Genomic DNA, 18,743 nt, shown 5'->3' with positions numbered 1-18,743 from the left:
TTACAGCCAAAATAAAAAGCAGAAAGAAAGAAAAGAGCTGCCCTCATCAACCATAGCCAGAGAGTTTTCAGTGCCCTGCAGCCCCCACCCTCTGATTTAAGTTGAAATACTAGTATGCAAAGCCTCTGCTGGCATCAGGGAGGGGAGAAGGCAGGCTAATTTTAGCCTGTCAACCAGGGATCAGCTGCTATAAACTGGGGCTCTTGGCCTTAATGCTGTCACACACCTTTCCAAAACAGCTTTCCTAAAGAGCGGTACCTGCTTCATTTCTTAGGCCTGCAGCCAGGCTTAGGGAGATGATAGATAGATAGATAGATAGATAGATAGATAGATAGATAGATAGATAGATAGATAGATAGATAGACAGACACAACAGCTTTACTGAGATATAATTCACATACCATACTATACAAGTTGACCTTAAACAAACAGACTGCCAGATATTTCTCTAGCAAAATGGGCTTATTTGGGAACACTGAAGAATTGCAATTTGGGACATGAAGTCTAATGGCAAAACAAGTGCAAGTACAGAGAAATAAACAAGAGGATCGCTCTTTTATGGACTTGGGAAGGGCTGTTGTAAACAAAGAGTCCAGTGGAGGAAACTGTAGGTTCGATGTATAGTGACTTTTCATTGACTGAATTGTGGCAGTCTCCTATTGGTTGAGCTGTTCCTGGACAAGGAAAAAATCTTCCTTCTGAGGTAGTAATGTAGTATCACTTCCTGTTGTGGTCAGTAGTGTGTGTTGGGTGATGTGTGTGAGAGTTCTCTCTTCTAGCCTCCTGGCTCCATTTTAAATGAGGTTTCTGTTTATTAATTTTCACACAATTCACCCTTTCAAAGTGTACAATTCAGTGGGTTTTAGTATATTCACAGAGTACCTAGTTTCAGAAGACTTTCAGCACCCCCAAAAAGTAACCCTGTACTCCTTAGCAGTCACCATTCTTCCCTCCCTGCTAGGCCCTGGAAACCACTAATCTACTTCCTATGGCTACAGAGTGCCTTTCTGAACATTTCACATGTGACTAACTGGCTTCTTTCATTTAGCAGGTATTCAAGGTTCGTCCATATTGTAGCATATTATCAGTATGCAATATTGTGATTTATAAGAAATATATATTTGGTCATTCAGATGAATGGGCTATGGAAGAATGCTTAGGGGGTTTTACAGCAGTAACTCAAACTCAACTTTTCAAACTGAAATAATGATGATTCACTGTAATCTGATCCTCTTCATTTTCATGTTATTTCCTATCCCTATCTCTACTCAACAAATACTCAACAAATTTAATGAGTTTGCCCACTAGGTATTAACTAGACAACTCCCTTCCATCCAATTGCCCAAGCCTAAAACCTGAGAAATCATCCTAGACCACTTCCTCATTCCCTACGTCTAATTGATATTAATTCTATCTCAAGTCAGTTACTTCCACCCAATCCCCTCCATCTCCACTTTACTGTCTTAGTTCAGGCCACAAATATTTGTCACTTAAATCCCAGCAACAATTTCCAGGGATTTCTCTACCTCTGGTTGCGCTCTCCCCTCCTACTTGTCCTCCACAGGGCTCTAGAGTTTATTTCTAAAACACAACTTTGATTACATTTCTCCCCTGCTTAAAAGTCTTGCAAGACTCCCCACTGTCTTCAGATAAATTCAAATTCCTGTGGAGAAACAAGGTTTGATGTTATGTTTTGATATGAATCTACTATCCTTTATTTTAAGCAGTCTGCAAGGAGAAAGCTAGATTCAAAGAGTACGTAGTTTTATGACTAACAAGAAAACCTATACACTATGTATATTAGCAGGTTATTTGTCAAAAATCTGGTGTGTTAATTGATAGCTTAGGTGAAAAAAATTCAATATCATATATTAAATTCATTGTATAGATTAAAGAACAACTGCAATGTACTATAACATATGTGTTATCAGCTTTGTGGTCATCACTTGCTTTGTAGTTAAAAGAAACATTCCTATGAGATTAAATTAAAACTTTGGCATTAAACAAATATGAAGGTACTCTTTATTACTCTTTAGTACTTTATAATAACAAGAGACAGAACCTATCATAATTAAACATAAATATGACATTGGCCCCACCTAGTCTCCCTTTGTTTATTATGTTTTTGTGTCAACAGAACATATTCTCTAATCTTCTCTTTGTTATCTTATTGAGAAGGAAAATAATTAGCACTAGCACGAGAGTATTGCAAATTTTCAATGTACTTGTTTAAACAAAATTACTTACTCCCAAGGGTTCTCATGAAATATTAACATGATCAATATTTTATTTTAATTTAACCCACGCAGAATAAAAATGGAAGATGAGTAATTTTTATTTCCACACTCCTTAGCTTGGCATGCAATGCTGTGGCCATAGCTTGCAGTTACCTGAAAGTGCCATGCCATTTACACTTTTGTGACTGTGGTCCCTATGCCAATCTTATTCAAGTCTTAAGGAAAATGCTGGTGCCCCAAAACACTTGGGTTATAAATGCATCTATAATACTTCATCCCACTTTGTGATTTGTGTCTATTGCCCCAACTAGACTATAACTTATTCAGAAGCAGGAATCATGTCGTTAATTTTTTTCTCCCCAGAGCCTAGCTAGGTGTCCAACACAAATGTTCATTAATTTGGAATAAGTGAATGAGTTTAAGAATGACTGAATGAACCATATCTTTACAGAATAGATCATCCTTTCACATGCTAAAAACATCCATAATAACTATAGGAGTTGAACTGGAAGGCAAGTCCATGAGGTAGGTGTCCAAGCTTACAAAGAACTTAAGAAGAGAGACCTAGGGCTGATAGATTACTTAAAGAGGATGATAGTAGATATAAGTAGTAAATGTAAAGAGGATGGTAAAAAGTGTAAGACTTGAAGGACAAAGGGGTTTTGCACCTAAGTGGATGAAGCACAAGGGGAAACCAACTGAATGGCAATACTGCCTCTTAGTGGCATTTGGGATAAAAAGCCTCTATACCAGAGCACTTTTACAGAATAGCTTTCTCACATTGAGTGGTTCTGGGCTATGAACTCTGTTAGACACCTCGTATTTTATCTCACTTAACCCTCACAACAACCCCTTGTAGACACATAGTATGCAGCGTTGGGGTTAAATGCACAAACTCTGCAGCCAGGCTGTCTGACTCTCCTACTTACTAGCTGTGTGACCTTGGACAAGTTACTTATCTGTATATTTCCCCATCTGTAAAATAGGGATAATATTTGTACCTAGCACATAGGGTTCTTATGAGTAATAAAATTTTTAAATGGTACTTGACAGCATAGCAAATGCTATATAAAAGTTAGCCTTTATTATTCCTTTTTTCCTGATGAGCAAACTAATGTTAAATAAATCGAGCAGGGCCGGCTTAGTGGCGCGTTGGTTAGGAGATGGCTTGGGACATCAGCTCTGAGCAGCAGGGCCTGGGTTAGGATTCCATATGAGGGTAAATGACGCTGCGCCCTCTACAGCTAAGATGGTGAACAACAGCTCGACCTGGAGCTGGGCTGCCGTGAGTCACCGGAGACGGTGTAGGCTGCAGTGGGGCTGGCCAGCAGCAGGTGTGAGTTTTCGTGAGCTGCTGTGAGCAGCCATCCAATGGCCGGCGAGCAACTGCCTCACCCGGGAAGAGCGCGGTGATAATACCAACATAGGCCAGTGAAGCGACATCCTGCACAACTAGACTGAAGAACAAAAGGAAAGCAACTTGTCTGTTCCCCTTCCCCGATTCCCCAATAAAATCTTTAAAAAATAATAATAAATACATACATACATACATACATACATACATCGAGCATACAGTAGTAATTCAATACATGTACCTTCCTTTGCTTTCTCCCCTTATGATTTAGCTCTTTAAGGGGTTATTCTCTTTAATGTGCCTGAAACTTAAATAGGGGACTCCCAAATAGCACAAAAAAGTCAGTTCTTAAAGGCAGCAATGAGGAAGTTGAGAAACCTCCATTAAAAAGTCCAGGGGAATGTGGTGCTAGAAAAGAGCACTCTACAGAGGCCTCTTGTTACTTTTATTATAGTGAAGACCTTCCCAGCAATGAAATTCACCCTACCTAAAATAGGATGCATAGGGATTGTGAAAATCAACTAAGATTTGTGCAGGAAGCCAGATTTCTGTGACTATTCAAAGTATGATCTGCCCAGAGCCCTTCTTTTACCATGTTGCCCACAGAAGCTGAGGGACTATAATCATTTTCAAGATTAGGCTAATAATAACACTACAGACTATTCTCTCCTTGCTCTCCCACTATTATTGTAAAAACAAAATTCATGAAAATGATGGGTTTCAAGTGACACAATACTGATGTGATTACTATGAGACTGTCCACCCCCGTCCCCATTTGAAATGAGGTATATCTTTACCAGATAGGACTGACTGACAGATCTGTACATCAATAGCAAACAGGCTCCTTGTATACTTGCAAAGCTCCCCACGATTCTGCAAGCTTCCTCTAATTCAAATTTTAGTATTCCTGGGTGTTCTATTTGAGAAGCTGAATATACAAACAACGGCCAGACCATATATAAAAACAGAACACTGACCCAAACCTGCAAAAGCCTACCCAGGAAACCAACTGCTTTATCTATAATATACAGCCCAGGAAGCCAGTTTGCTATAAATCAGACCGCATTCTCTAGTGATAGCCCAGGAAGCCAAACAATAACCCCTGTAATAACTGGTCCTAAATGGCCAGCACTAGATTAATAACTAGCAGCTTCTCTAATTTTTGTCTCCCTTTCCAACTTAGGACCAACCAGAGAAGGTGAAATAGGTACCCCTAACCAAATCACATAGGACACCCTGATCCTAGTTAGCCCACCTACAGCTTCCCCAAGCAAACAGCCTTGAATCAGGGCACACCTGAAACCTTTCTCTTTTTCTGCCATAAAGCTTTCCCACTCCTATGCCTGCCTTTGAGTCTTCTGCCAAAATGCAAGTGACGGTGGCTGACTCCCTTACTATATAGCCAACTCTGAATAAATAGTCTTTGCTTTTCTCATTTGGTTGAGAAATATTTCCACATAGTAATGGACCTAGTAATACCATGAAGAACTAATTTCCAAATCCTCTTAAAAGAATATCAGTTTGCATTGTTTAAATGTGTTATTTCTAAGATATTCAAAATTAGCGAACATCTTTTTTATTTCATCTTCATATGCTCAAGGGCTCGCTTTTCCGTAGATCTTCCTGGAATGGGCGCAGCCTCCTTTGGCCCACCTGAGCAGTGGACCATCGGTCTGAGCAAGTGAGCGGAGAGCCGGGGAGAGCCTCCAGCGCCAAGCTTTTAAACCCCGAAGTGAGGAACTACAATTCCCAGTGACCCCTGCAGATGTTGGGTCACGGTCACAACGCGCCTGCGCCGTGGCGGGAGCTCCGCCTATGCGGTTCCCGCCAATTCTTGCGGTAATCCTACCGGAGCTGAGTGCTATTCTCCATGGAGACGTTTGACCCCGCGGAGCTGCCAGAGCTGCTTAAACTTTATTACCGGAGGCTTTTTCCCTATTCCCAGTACTATCGCTGGCTCAACTATGGCGGAGGTGATGGAGGCCGGGAGCGGGATGAGTAGGTTGGGAGGGGAATGTGAGGAGGATACTTTGAAATGACAATATGAAGTGCCTTCTGCGCACCAGCCTTTGAGCAGGGCTCCTTCACGCATTATCTCTAGCCCTCCCCACCACCTGTGAGGTGTAAATGGGCAAGAGAGGATATAATGACCAGGCGACACACTGAAAGGCAGAGCCGTTGCTCCTTACCACTATGTGGTCCGACACTTTCGGTGTCCGGTTTACCTGCCTGAGCCAAGGGGATTACTGGTCGTAGGATGAAGCTAGAGGCGTGATCTGCATCAGGGACAGAAGGGCATCTCCCGGAAGAGGAGAGGTACTTAACTCTTCGCAGCTGAATTTATTACTGCCCACGGAGGAGAGAGATGGCATTACATAATTTAAGATATTTCTGCATCTTTTTCCTCATTTTTTTTTACCTTTCTCTCTGAGATGCCTTGTAGTAAATTAAACCTCTTCAAATTAGGGACTAGATCTTTTTTTTTTTTTTTACATGTAGCACAATGTTGGGCACAGAGGGCTCATTAAAAATATCTTCTCATTGGTTAATGGTATAATGCCCTGAGCTGAATAAAGTACCAAATTAACTTTAAAAATGTACGTTTATTTTGCAGTGATAAAGAATTACTTTCAACACCGTGAATTTTCATTCACATTGAAAGATGATATTTACATTCGTTACCAATCCTTCAACAACCAGAGTGATCTGGAAAAGGAGATGCAGAAAATGAATCCATATAAGATTGATATAGGCGCGGTATATTCTCACAGAGTAAGAAATCAGTTTGTTATGTATTTTGGTTTGTTTTTTTACACCAAGAACCCCTAGTGTTTTGAGACAAAATTTTTAGAATTTATTCTAGTTGAAGAGCCAGTTTATTTAACTGTTTTTGCAAGTAGATTGTAATATTTTTTGTTCTTTGATGCTCTACATTACCGACTAGAAGTTATTTGGAAGTGAATTGGTTGTATTCTCACTAAGACAAAGAAAAAAATTAGTATCTGGATAAAAGACTAAATGAGGAAGTCATTGTTTAAGGGAGGGAATTAAAAGAAAATTACATTCTCTCCCAGCATTGGAGTTATTCTTCATTCCTTTCACACTCCAATATCTGTTCTATTAGGAAATCTCTACTATAATAATATCTAAAATCCAACCATTGCTACCAGTACTGCTACCATCATCATCATCTCTCATCTGAATTACTGGAAAAACTTCCTAACTTTGCTTCTATAGACTCTAGAACCTATTTCTCAAAACAGCAGTCAGAGTGATCCTTTTTAAAACAAGTCAGATTCTGTGATTCCTGTGCTCAAAACCACTCAAAGTAAAAGCCCCTCTCCCCCTCACTCACTCCACTCCTGCCACACTGGCCCTTGTTCAGCAACTTTACTTCCTACAACCCATTTCCATAGGTATCTTGGTTCATTCCCTCACCTCCTTCAAGTTCTTACTCAGTGAGGCCTACTGCAACCTGCCACTCCTACCCGCTGCCATTGATATATTCTTAGTGCCTAGAATAGTGCCTGGCAGAGAGAGTACACCATAAATATTTGTTGAATGAATGAACATACCAAAATTGCCCTTCTTCCTCTCCTTAAAAATGCACCCATGGGGTAATAGCTTTTGTGTGGAACTTTTTCATATGTTGTATAACTTGTTTTTCATATCAGTTCTCATTATTCATTTTACAAAGAGAAAACAGGCCTGGAGAACTTAAATAATTTGCCCTGGGTCACACAATTTCTAAATGCTAGAGCTAGGACCTGAACCCAGGTTTTCTGACTCTAAATCCCCAGGGAAGGGGAGATGAGGTAAGAAAAGGCAGGCAGGAAAAATGTTTTGGAGCAGTTTACTCCTCTTTAGAGGTGGAGATTAAAACTGAAGTCTCTATAGAAAGGCCAGCGTATCACTCTACTCCCCACTAACACTGATCTCCAGCCTTCTGATCTCCAAGCTGGACCAATTGCTTTTTAAGCCTGATGGCTAAGTATGATCTTACTGGTTTCTTTTCACCTCTCTCTGTTGATCCCCTGTTGCCCAGATCCTGTTCTCTTTTTTGGTTTACTCCCTTGTTTTGATGGAGCACATTTTCCGGGAGCTTCCTGAGAAAGGGCATATGGAGGTCAAAATATTTCATACCTTCTGTATCTGAAAATGTCTTCATTCTACCTTAACGCTTAACTAATGGTTGAGTGTAAATCATTTTCCCTCCAAATTTTGAAGAGATTGCTACATTATCTTCTTGTTTCCAGTGTTGTTAAGACTAATGCCTCAGAATGGCTTGTTCCATTGTGTTGGACCTGGAAGCTCTTAGGATTTTCTGTCTATCCCCTCTATCTTTAATGTTCTAAGATTTCACAATAATGGGCCTTGGTGTGCAACTTTTTTCATCTATTATGTTAGATATTTAATGAGCCCTTATGATCGTGAACTAATGTCCTTCAATTCTGGGAAATTTTCATTGTGGTTTTATTTTTAATATAATTTTTCCTACCTATTTTCTATGGTCTCTCTAGATATTCTAAAGTCAGATGTTACATATCTTAGACTGGTCCTCTAAGTCTATTTTTTTCCTTCTTATTTTCTATTTCTTTATCATTTTGCAGGATACCCTGCCAGCCCTGTCCCTTTGCATAATAATGCCACTACCCTGGTTTTTCTCCACCATTGCTTTTCCTAAAGCTGCCTCCTTCTCCATCCCATGGGATTCTTTCATCCCTTAGTTTTCTTTTTACTCTGTCTCCCACTCCAGATCGCCAGGATTCACTCTTGCCTTTTAATTTCTTGTTTGTTGTTTTTATATAAGAATAGAGTACTAAAAGCTGATTGGAAGCTCTGTACAAATGGCTGAGATTTCTTTTTTTTTAAGATTTTATTGGGGAAGGGGAACAGACAAGTTGCTGTCCTTTTGCTCTTCAGTCTACTTTTGGAGGACGTGGCTTCACTGGCCCATGTTGGTATTATCATTGTGCTCTTCCCTGAGGCAGTCGCTCCGCAGCCATTGGACGGCGGCTCACGGCAGCTCATGAAAGCTCACTCCCGCTGCCAGCCAGCCCCACTACAGCCTACACCTTTGCCGGCGACTCAGGCAGCCCAGCTTCAGGTCAAGCTGTTGTTCACCATCTTAGCTGTAGAGGGCACAGCGTCACTGGCCCTCATGTGGGATCCGAACTGGGGCACTGCTGCTCAGAGCTGGTGTCCCAAGCCAACTCTTTACCAATGCGCCAATGCGGCCCCCGAGATCTTTGCTACAGGGTGATCTGGCTGGGCCATTTTCTTGGAGGGAAGGTCTGATGTCAGTTTCTCTATATCTTTGCTGGAATAAAAACTATTAGCATAGAGATGTTTGTTTTGATCACTAATCTGTTCCTAGAGCCTATAACAGTGCCTGACACACCTGGTCAGATTCTTCAGGGGAATTCTTCCAGTCTTCTGCCTGGAGTGCCAGTGGAAGAGTATAGAAGTGGGGGGAGAGAGTAATTACACTCCACTTGTAATTGTCCGATTAATCCCCTAAGTATCAATACAAACGACCTTCTTCAGCTGTGCCTGTTGTTAATCACAGACACACACACACATCCAGAGACCCTCTGTTTTATGATTTCCAGATAATAATTCAGGTTTCTCTGCCAGGGAAATGGAAGCACAGTTGACCAGCTCTGCAGAGTAAGTGTAGGAATCTGAGAAACTCAATGCTTCACAAATAGATTTTTAACCAGTCCTCCTATTTTTAATCTCAGCTTCACAACCACATTCACTTACTCACTTCAGAGATACCCACATTGTCACCTATTCCTGAATCTTTTGGGAATTCTGAGATGTAAGTTGGGTTGCTTATCTTTCCTTAATGAGAGCTTTTGTGGGTCTCCTTATAAAAATCGTTTTTGTGCAGGTTTGGATGGAGTAAAATAAGTATCTATTCAGTCTGCCTTCTCTACCTGGTAATCCATAGCCTCAAAGGATGCTACTTACAGGTTGAGCCAAAGGCTCAGTTCAAACTAATTGGGGAGATCTTTTTGAATTACTGAAAAATTTAAAATACATTTTTGTTACTTATATGTCCAGCAACAAATAAAGGTCCTTAAGAACTCCTCGCAATAGGGCATTAATTAATTGGATGTACTTTTCCTTATCAGAAACCTAAAAAAGCTTTATTATTTCTGTTGATCAACAAATATTATATGATGTTATATGTCAATTATATCTCAGTAGAACTGGAAAAACAAATATTTATAGTAATATGTATTTACCAAACCCTGTTGTAAGTGGATGAAAGTTACACTGATGGGGCCGGCCGAGTGGCTCAGTTGGTTAAGAGTTCGCTCAAGAGTGTGAGCTCTGAGCAATAGTGGTTTGATTCCTGGCCCAAGCTGAGTTGCTGCTGAGCTGCCAACAGGTGGCAGGATGGCTCAGCTAAAAAAAAAAAAAAAAGTTATACTGTCATCAATTCTGGTTACAGAAGATATGAATTAATGAACTTTAACTGACATCAACTTGGCATTATATGGTTTCTTCACTTCTCTTTGGCCACTTTTTCTATGTGGACAGAAAATAAGCATATTTGGCAGCATGGCAACTCTTATAGAAATTGATTGATATTTTATACTTGTAGCCCAATCAACATAATACAGTGAAGCTGGGAGCTTTCCAGGCTCAGGAAAAAGAACTGGTGTTTGACATTGATATGACAGACTATGACGATGTGAGGAGATGTTGTAGGTAAGGACCACATGCCTTGCTGGTAGGGTGGGTGATATAATTGACAGTGATTAATGATGACTGTGCTCCAGTTCTGCAGACATATGTTCTAAGTGCTGGACCCTCATGACCATGGCCATACACATCATCGACCGAGCATTGAAGGGCAAGTACTGGCATTGTCTAAGTGAGGTCAAATACAAGAATCTGTTTTCTTCAGAATATTAGTCTATCTATACCTTTTTATAATCAAATCTCATAAATCTCTAACATGTTTTCTTAAAAACCTATGATAGAAAAATAAAAGATTAGAATAAAGTTATAGTTGAAACTAATAAAGCTGTGATCAAACCAGTGAGTTTCTTCCTAATTCAATCATCTGTTGAGCAATTGTGTGTGCTAGGTACTGTCGTAGATGAGGGAAATATGAAAGAGAACAATTCTTACCTCAAGTAGGTTATGCAGTCTAAGAAGGAGACAAATAAGAAAATTAAGGATTATACTTGTGTTAAGTAATATGCACAGGGCGCTATGGGGATATAGAACAGCAGGAGTGCATACAGGAATGGGAAGAGATTAGATCAGAAAAGGCATCCTAGAAGAGGTGATGATAGGATGATAATGATAATTAACTCTTATATAGGGGGCTTATATGCTAGGTACTGTTTAGGGCACTTTAAATTATTAACTCCTTTAATATCCCTAGACTGGCTCTTTAAGGATAAATGGCAATTGGTCAGAAAGAGAAAGAGAAATGCTGGGGCAGGAAGAAATTCTTGACAGAGAGACCAGGATAGATAAAATCATGAAGGCAAGAACATGGGGTTGGAAGGGGCCACAGGAAACGACAAATAATGTAATATAGTTGAGTATATGTGGATGAGGTAAAAAATGAAGCTAAAAAAGTAAGCAAGAGCCAGTAGTTTATAGACCCCTGTTTTAAAACCTGTTATGTCTCCTCCTCAGAGGACTTTGGATTTAAGCATCGCCTTTGGGTATATTCTGGAAGAAGAGGTGTTCATTGTTGGGTCTGTGATGACTCGGTTAGAAAATTGTCCTCCGCTGTTCGTTCGGGGATAGTTGAGTATTTGAGTCTTGTAAAGGTAAGATCTTCTTAATGATAATTTTCATTTCTTTTTTTGCTAGATGTTACCAAGCCTGGTATGTTTAGTAACAAAATTAAACTGTATTTTATAGCATCCACATTCCAGTTCAGGTGATCTTACCGGTAGATCCATTAAAATCATAGTAGCTACGTTTTTTTAAGATATTTCATTTTGTTGTAAATATCCTCCTTTGTGGCAAAAGAAGGGCTAGTTTACTTTTCTAGTTCAATTATATCAAGTCAAGTTAACCCAGAAATTTACAGGTATTGGGATTATAAAATAGCATACAAGCTTATGTACTTTGACAGAATTGAATCAGTATCTTTAGAACACAGAGAAAATTTTTTTTTTAATCTATGTAATATAATATACATGAAAGTCTTTTTTTGATGGTTTATTTTTCAGGGTGGTCAAGACGTTAAAAAGAAAGTTCATCTAAGTGAAAAAATGCACCCTTTTGTCAGGTCTGTTGGTAAAAACTCCATGCAGTTTAAATTGTGTCCAATTTACCTGCACATGCTTGTAGAATTACTTTGTTGTCAATTTTCTCTGCTGGGGTAGCACTTTACAATAATAATAGCTAGAGTTAATTATCTATTTTAAGCAGTAGTGTTCATGATAGGTGCTTTCCAGATGTTCTCATTGGTCTTCACAACAACCTCATGAGGTACATGATGGTATCTCTACTTGCAGGTAAATAAAGTGAGATTTGGAGAGGTTGTATAATTTGCTTGGCATCACACAAGTAATCATTAAATTCAGGATTCATGTCCTGGTCTGCCTGATACCAAAACCCATACTTTTTCTATTGAATTCACTACTTCTCTAAGTGGAAAGAGCACTGCATTAGTAGTAAGGTCCCTATTCTGCCACTTTCTATGACCTTGATAAAATATTAGAGCCTCCATTTCTTTATCTGCATAATGGGAAGAATATCATCTGCTCCATCTATCTCAGAGTTGTGGCAAAGATGAAATGAAACAGTAAATGTGAAGTCTATTTGCAAATTGCTAAGCACTATATAATTGTTGAACTATTAAAGCAAGCAATTCAGAGTAGAAACTGTAGATTGTATCCCACATTCTACTATTGATGTATTATTTTGTTGTCCTGAATTGGTTGCTTTTCACCCTTGTTACATATTTATGATGTTATTAACCTTCTAAGTTGTGGAGTTTAAGAGGTAAACATTTCTTGAATATCTATTGTAAGTCAGGTACTATGTTAGGTTCTTCTCCCTTAGCGTGTCTCATTTAATTCTCATAACCCTGTGAAGGGGTAGTATTCCCATTTTACCTAGTTAAGTCCTAGAACTTCAGTGAAAATAAGCGCTAGCCTCCCAAATGACAACAAAAGCTATGTGGGGTATGTGTTGCTAATAGTATTGGGACTTTGTATTTGTTATTCCTACAGAAAATCTATAAACATAATAAATAAATACTTTGAAGAATATGCCTTGATTGATCAAGATATTCTTGGAAATAAAGAAAGCTGCGATAAGATTTTAGCCCTTGCTCCTGAAAATATCCTTTCCCAAGACCATTTCTATATGAGTTATTTGTGTACTTGTGTTGATCTGTGTTGTTATGTGTTCTGCCTACATATTCTCATGTATTTTTTTTTTTTTAGCTGAGCCATCCTGCCACCTGTTGGTAGCTCAGCGGCAGCTCAGCTCAGGCTGGGACTCGAGCTGCTGTTGCTTAGAGCTCACTCTTGAGCGAGCTCTCAACCAACAGAGCCACTTGGCCGGCCCTCATGTACTTATTCTTATAAGTTTAATCTTTTTTATATAAAATATCTCCTGTATTTCTGCATTTTTGTATCCCTATCCTGGAATATAATAAGACAAACCATTTTATAAATATTCTCATTATGGAAGTTGACTTTCTTAGAATTAATGGCTATTTAAAGAAAGCCGAATCATTTGGTCAAAATACTTACAGACCAGGGAAAGATTTTACATTAAACTGTATTGTTATTTTGGCATTCTTTGTCATATCACTACTGTATTTTTATAGGGGCATTTTTTAAGGATATGTATTTAATATTTGCATTTAAGAAAACAATAATTACTTTCTATATAAACTTTAGATATCCTTCTGGTAATACATACGGAAAGTAAGTTGTTCATTGATGTGCCTTAAATGAGTATGTTCCTTAATGACCAATCACCAATTCATGATAAACTTCAACAAGCCTTCCAAAGGCATCACAATTCACTTCAGCGTTGGGAACAATTGAAGAAAATAGCCAGAAGTCTGGTATATTCCATTGAAATCTGTATTACAAATATAATAATGTAATCTTAATTAAATGCTGATTATTTTGCTTTTTAAGATGATTGAAGATCACTGTTTAATGCTTTTAAAGAAATCCTCAAAAGTTCCTACTGATCCTCATGTTAGACTTGCATCTGCTTTTAGAATAACATCAAAAATGACAAATGTGGATCCTATCTTGAGTGGGAGATCATGCTCCAGTACTGTTTTCCACGACTGGATATCAATGTTAGCAAAGGAATCAATCATTTGCTGAAGAGCCCTTTTAGTGTTCATCCTAAAACAGGTACTATGTAAAGAAAGTAAGGAAAACTGAAAGAAAAATGAAAGTTGTTTTTTGTTTTAACAAGCATGTCATTGGGTGTGAATATATATGATGTCTGATATAAAAGGTTGAAGAATTGTTCTGTCAGCTAACACTTAAATTAACATATTTTTAAATTGTTGATTAGTAGCTACCAGATGAGTTTCTACTATGTAAATAATTTTCAGTTGGGTTTCTGAGGTTCAGTGTTAGAATTAAAGTTGGAGAGGAATTTAGAAATTACAGGACAACAGCTCTTATTTTACAGATGAGGAACCAGTGGCCCAAGAGATTAAAGTGACTTGTCCACAGTTTTAAAACGAATTGTGTCAGAACTAGGAACAGAGTTCAGTTCTTAAAACTCAAAAGTTTTGTCCTTTTTCCACTATGCTGCCTCCCTCGGTGTTTTTTCAATAGTTTTAGCTTTCCTGTTTTACATTTCTCTTAGATAAGATTTGATGGACTGAAACTGACTAAATATAAAAGTGGCTATATTGGCATACTTAGTTCCATCAAGCCAAGGGACATAATAGAGAAGTATATAGTTCTTTCTAATGTCAACAACCAACTCTGCCACTCACTGTGGGATGTTAGGCAAATTACTTCTGTGCCTTGATTTTCTCATTTGTAAAATGGAGATAATAATAGGACCTATCTCAATGGGTTATTGAGACGATCTAAACTGTAAAGCACTTAGAAAAGTATCTGTCACACATTCAATTCTCCCAAATTGCCTAGTTTCCTTTAATAATCTGTAGTCCCTACATTCATGTAGCCCTTTTTAAACCTGTCAACTATGTTTTTAGCTTCTTTTGGTAGTAAGTTTAATATTTCTTAATATTTATTTTAAGCTTAATTCTAAAGCTTCAGTGGGTATCCCCTTATTCTAATATTCAAGTTTCGGATAAATAATTATCTTCATAAGTATATACATTTTGATTATATCCTTTTCCCATTAAGTAGCTGTAGTCTTTTTTTAATGTCTTCAAACAGCAACTTCTAATGTCCTTAATTATTTTTTTACTCAGTTGGCATTCTTTAGATTCATTATCTCATTTTTGAGATGTGATGAATTTTATATAGTATCCCAAGTGTGGATATTATAAAAGGGTAGTATAATGTTATCTATTTTATTTCCAAAATGCTTTCTAAAGATGCCCAACATATAGGTATATATTTTGATCTCAGCAAATAAACCAAGGTAATGAAATTAACTATTTCCATCTAATTCATTCTATTTTCAAGGCTCACTAAATGTGAGATCATTCTGTACTTAATATAGGAGGATATAAGAAAGGAAGGAAGGAAGGGAGGGAGGGAAGGAGGGAGGGAGGGAAAGAAAAAGAGAGAGAGAGAGAGAGAGAGAGAGAGAGAGAGAGAGAGAGACAGCCGGCCGAGTGGCACATTGGCTTGGGATGCCAGAGGGCCCCGGTTTGGATCCCACATATGAGGGCCAGTGACACTGCCCTCTACAGCTAAGATGCTGAACAACAGCTCAACCTGGAGCTGGGCTGCTGTGGGTCGCCGGTGACAGTGTGGTCTGCAGTCCCCTGCTGCAGTGGACTGCCATAAGCTACCATGTGTAGCTGGCAGCCAGCGTGAGCAGCCATCCAGAGGCCAGCGACTGATCTGCCTCACCCAGGAAGAGCGCAATGATGGTGCCAACTTGGGCCAGTGAAGCAGCATCCTCCACAACTAGACTGAAGAACAAAACAATAGCAACTTGTCTGTTCCCCTTTCCCCGATTCCCCAGCGCTGTTCCCCTCACCCAATTCCCCAATAAAAATCTTTTAAAAAAAAAGAAGAAAGAAACATGTTGCAGAAATAAAATAATGAGAGAAGGAGTTTGTTTAAAAAAAAAAGAAAAAAAGAACGGGAGGAAAGAGGGAGGAAAGGAAAGAACTAATAACTCAACAGTCTTTCATACCTATTTTTTGGTGTGTGTTTTTTTAAGAGAAATAAAAGGCACAATTAATGTCAAAGTACTTTTAATTTATATTTCTAAATATTGTTCTTAACAGAAAAGTCTAAACCTTAGATTAAAATTTAGCCAAAAGTAACTTGTAGGTGGCAGCCTATAACAATTTGTATTTCACAATCATCCATTTATAACTTTTGGTTCTTCCAGGTCGAATTTCTGTGCCTATTGATTTACAGAAAGTGGATCAGTTTGATCCATTTACTGTTCCAACTATAAGGTATGTTCCAGATCATTGATCACTGTTTTTGTTTGATTATTACTCTGAGTTTGAAGTGGATTGGATAGATCTCTTCCAGAGAGGCAGATGCTCTAAAGCTGTATGATGATGCCCTGTAGAGCAACACTTCCTAGTGAGTCCACAGAGCACAAGTTTTTTTCAGCTGCTATTATGCAAGAAAAGGATTTTTAAGTTCAAATAAGTTTGGGAAGTGCTGACTTAAACAGATGAAAAGTTCTTTATGCAAGATTTCCCAATCTTTAATATGCTAATATGCATGGAAAACTCCAGGAAGAGATTATGGCTTTTAGAATATCTCAAATTTAGTTGGCCGCATAATTTTTTCACAGAAAATCTTATGGAATTCATGTGCTATGATACACTGGGTAATGCTGACCAAGAACCAACTTTAAAATTCTCTTATTCTATTATGTGTAGCTCCATCTGCCATGAATTAGATGCCATTTCCAATAATGAAAACGAAAAAGAAGAGAACAAAGCTGAATCCGATATCAAACATAGAACCAGAGGTAGGTTAATATATTGAAGTCTCACTTTAACGTAAGCTTTTTATATAGACATCCTTCTGTCGTTCCAGTAATTAATTCTCCTTGTATTCAACCCAGAATGGATCAATGTTTATCCTGAAACCAGAACAGTAACAAATATTACAGCAGTATTTCTTTTCTTTCTTTAGCAATTGCCCAAATGTTTCTGTTTAATCCAATTTGAGTCGTCAAATATTTACTAAGCAATATCTAAATGCCAGGATCTATGCTGTAAGATCAAGTTGTTAATTGGTACTGATAGTTATTTGCATCTCACAGTTTAGATTCCATAGCTATTTATTTAACAACTACTATGTATGCAGTACTTTTATTCTTTGATGTGTCCAGATGAGTGTCATCATAAATATACGTAAACTGTGATTGAATTGTATAGTCAATAATTTGAAGGAGCTGGGGAATTTATAAATCTTCCTGCTAATGGAAGTCAAATCTTATACCAACACCCTAGAGATACTTTGTAGTAATTGAATCCAATAGCACTTTCTGTGATGATGGAAATGTTATGCACTGCCCAATATGGTAGTCACTAGCCACATGTGGCTTCTGAGCACTTGGAATGTGGCTAGTGACTACTGTAACGGACAGTATAGATCTGTGGCTAGTGACTACTGTAATGGACAGTATAGATCTGTGATCTCTGATTGACCTTTTCTGGTCAACTATTGCTACCCTTCTTTCAAAACCCAAGCTGAAATATCACTTCATCTATCCCGGCTCTAACATAATACCTAAACATAGTACATTCCATTATTATGTTTAAAGAGTAATTACAAGTATTCTGTTTAAAACATTTGAAAAATGTCTCCAACATGAAAAATCAGAATAAGCTGGAAAAAAGAACTCAGGGAAAACACAATGAAATGAACAAAGGAAACCTTTAAAAAAAAAAAAACTAATATCCCCAGAGAATAAAAGATAGTGTATCCATGAAGTAAGATCAGAATGCTATGAAAAAGAAACACTCATAAAACAAGAGGTCTTAGAAATCAAAAACATAATCATTAGAATAAAAAGTTCAATGGAAGAGTTGGAAAAGAAAAGTTGAGATTTCCCAGAAAGTAGTACACAAAAGATAAGTTTGTTGTTGAGGCTGGTGGTTATTGTTTTAAGGAGGAAAAAGATAAAACTAGAGGGAGAACTGCTTCAGGAGGTCTATTATCTGACTGTGGGAGTTTTAGAAAAAGAACAAATAAAACAGGGAAGAAATAATTGTCAAAATTACATAGGAAAACATCCCCAAAATGAGTTTTTTATTGAAAGGGCTCAGCATAATAGGAAAACAGACCTATACCAAAGCACATTGTTTGAAATTTCAGAACAGTGAGAATTCAGAAAAGATCTTAAGAGATTTCAGACCCCATACTACTTCCCCTCCCCCCACAAAAGCCACAGACCTAGGAAGAATAGCCTAGGATTTCTAAATAACAATGGAAGTGTTCATTTGTTAGAAATGAAGGTTAGAAAAGAAAATAAGTGTTGCCATTCAAGAGGATGGAGAGGTCAGAATTAGGGCAGGGAACTGATACTTTTTCCATTATAAACCTGTTAGTACTATTTTATTCTTTTTAACAAAGTATATGTTACTTTAACACAGTTTTTTAAATTTAATATAGTCTCTTTGTGTCTAATACAATAGCCATATGTAGCTATTAGCACTTGAAATGCAGCTAGTATTAACTAAGGAAGTATTTTTTTTAATTTAACTAATTGATTTAAACTTTAAAATTGATACTTGATTATATTATTGGAAAACTTACGTATATTTGGAAAATTTGGGTATGTGAGCCTACTTTTTCAACTGTATATAATTTAAATAAATATAGATCAAGTATTTCTGATACTGTAGCATCTAAACTAAAATGTACTTTAATTTTAAGTACAAAAATACTAGATTTCAAAGACTTTTTTTTTTTTTTTAAGCTGAGCCATCCTGCTACCTGTTGGCAGCTCAGCGGCTGCTCAGCTCGGGCTGGACTCGAACCGCTGTTGCTCAG

At 37.9% G+C, this 18,743-nt stretch overlaps 1 protein-coding gene across 1 annotated transcript in view; it reads left to right on the top strand.

Annotated features, from left to right (window-relative positions):
• The first annotated feature begins 5,399 nt into the window (after positions 1-5,399).
• PRIM1 (DNA primase subunit 1) overlaps positions 5,400-18,743 on the top strand; it is a 16,696-nt gene continuing 3,352 nt past the window's right edge. Inside the window, exons 1-11 of the mRNA XM_019669096.1 lie at positions 5,400-5,564; positions 6,206-6,363; positions 10,208-10,314; positions 10,386-10,459; positions 11,260-11,396; positions 11,805-11,863; positions 12,813-12,922; positions 13,572-13,660; positions 13,823-13,964; positions 16,111-16,180; positions 16,619-16,710. Coding sequence (XP_019524641.1) covers positions 5,462-5,564; positions 6,206-6,363; positions 10,208-10,314; positions 10,386-10,459; positions 11,260-11,396; positions 11,805-11,863; positions 12,813-12,922; positions 13,572-13,660; positions 13,823-13,964; positions 16,111-16,180; positions 16,619-16,710 — 1,141 coding nt within the window. The 5' untranslated portion in view covers positions 5,400-5,461. The remainder of the gene's footprint in view (positions 5,565-6,205; positions 6,364-10,207; positions 10,315-10,385; positions 10,460-11,259; positions 11,397-11,804; positions 11,864-12,812; positions 12,923-13,571; positions 13,661-13,822; positions 13,965-16,110; positions 16,181-16,618; positions 16,711-18,743) is intronic.

The sequence above is a fragment of the Hipposideros armiger genome, unplaced genomic scaffold, assembly GCF_001890085.2.
Source record: "Hipposideros armiger isolate ML-2016 unplaced genomic scaffold, ASM189008v1 scaffold_548, whole genome shotgun sequence".
Classification (NCBI taxonomy): domain Eukaryota; kingdom Metazoa; phylum Chordata; class Mammalia; order Chiroptera; family Hipposideridae; genus Hipposideros; species Hipposideros armiger.
Note: the sequence above shows the minus strand (reverse complement) of the source record. Positions and strands in the feature narration are given on the sequence as shown.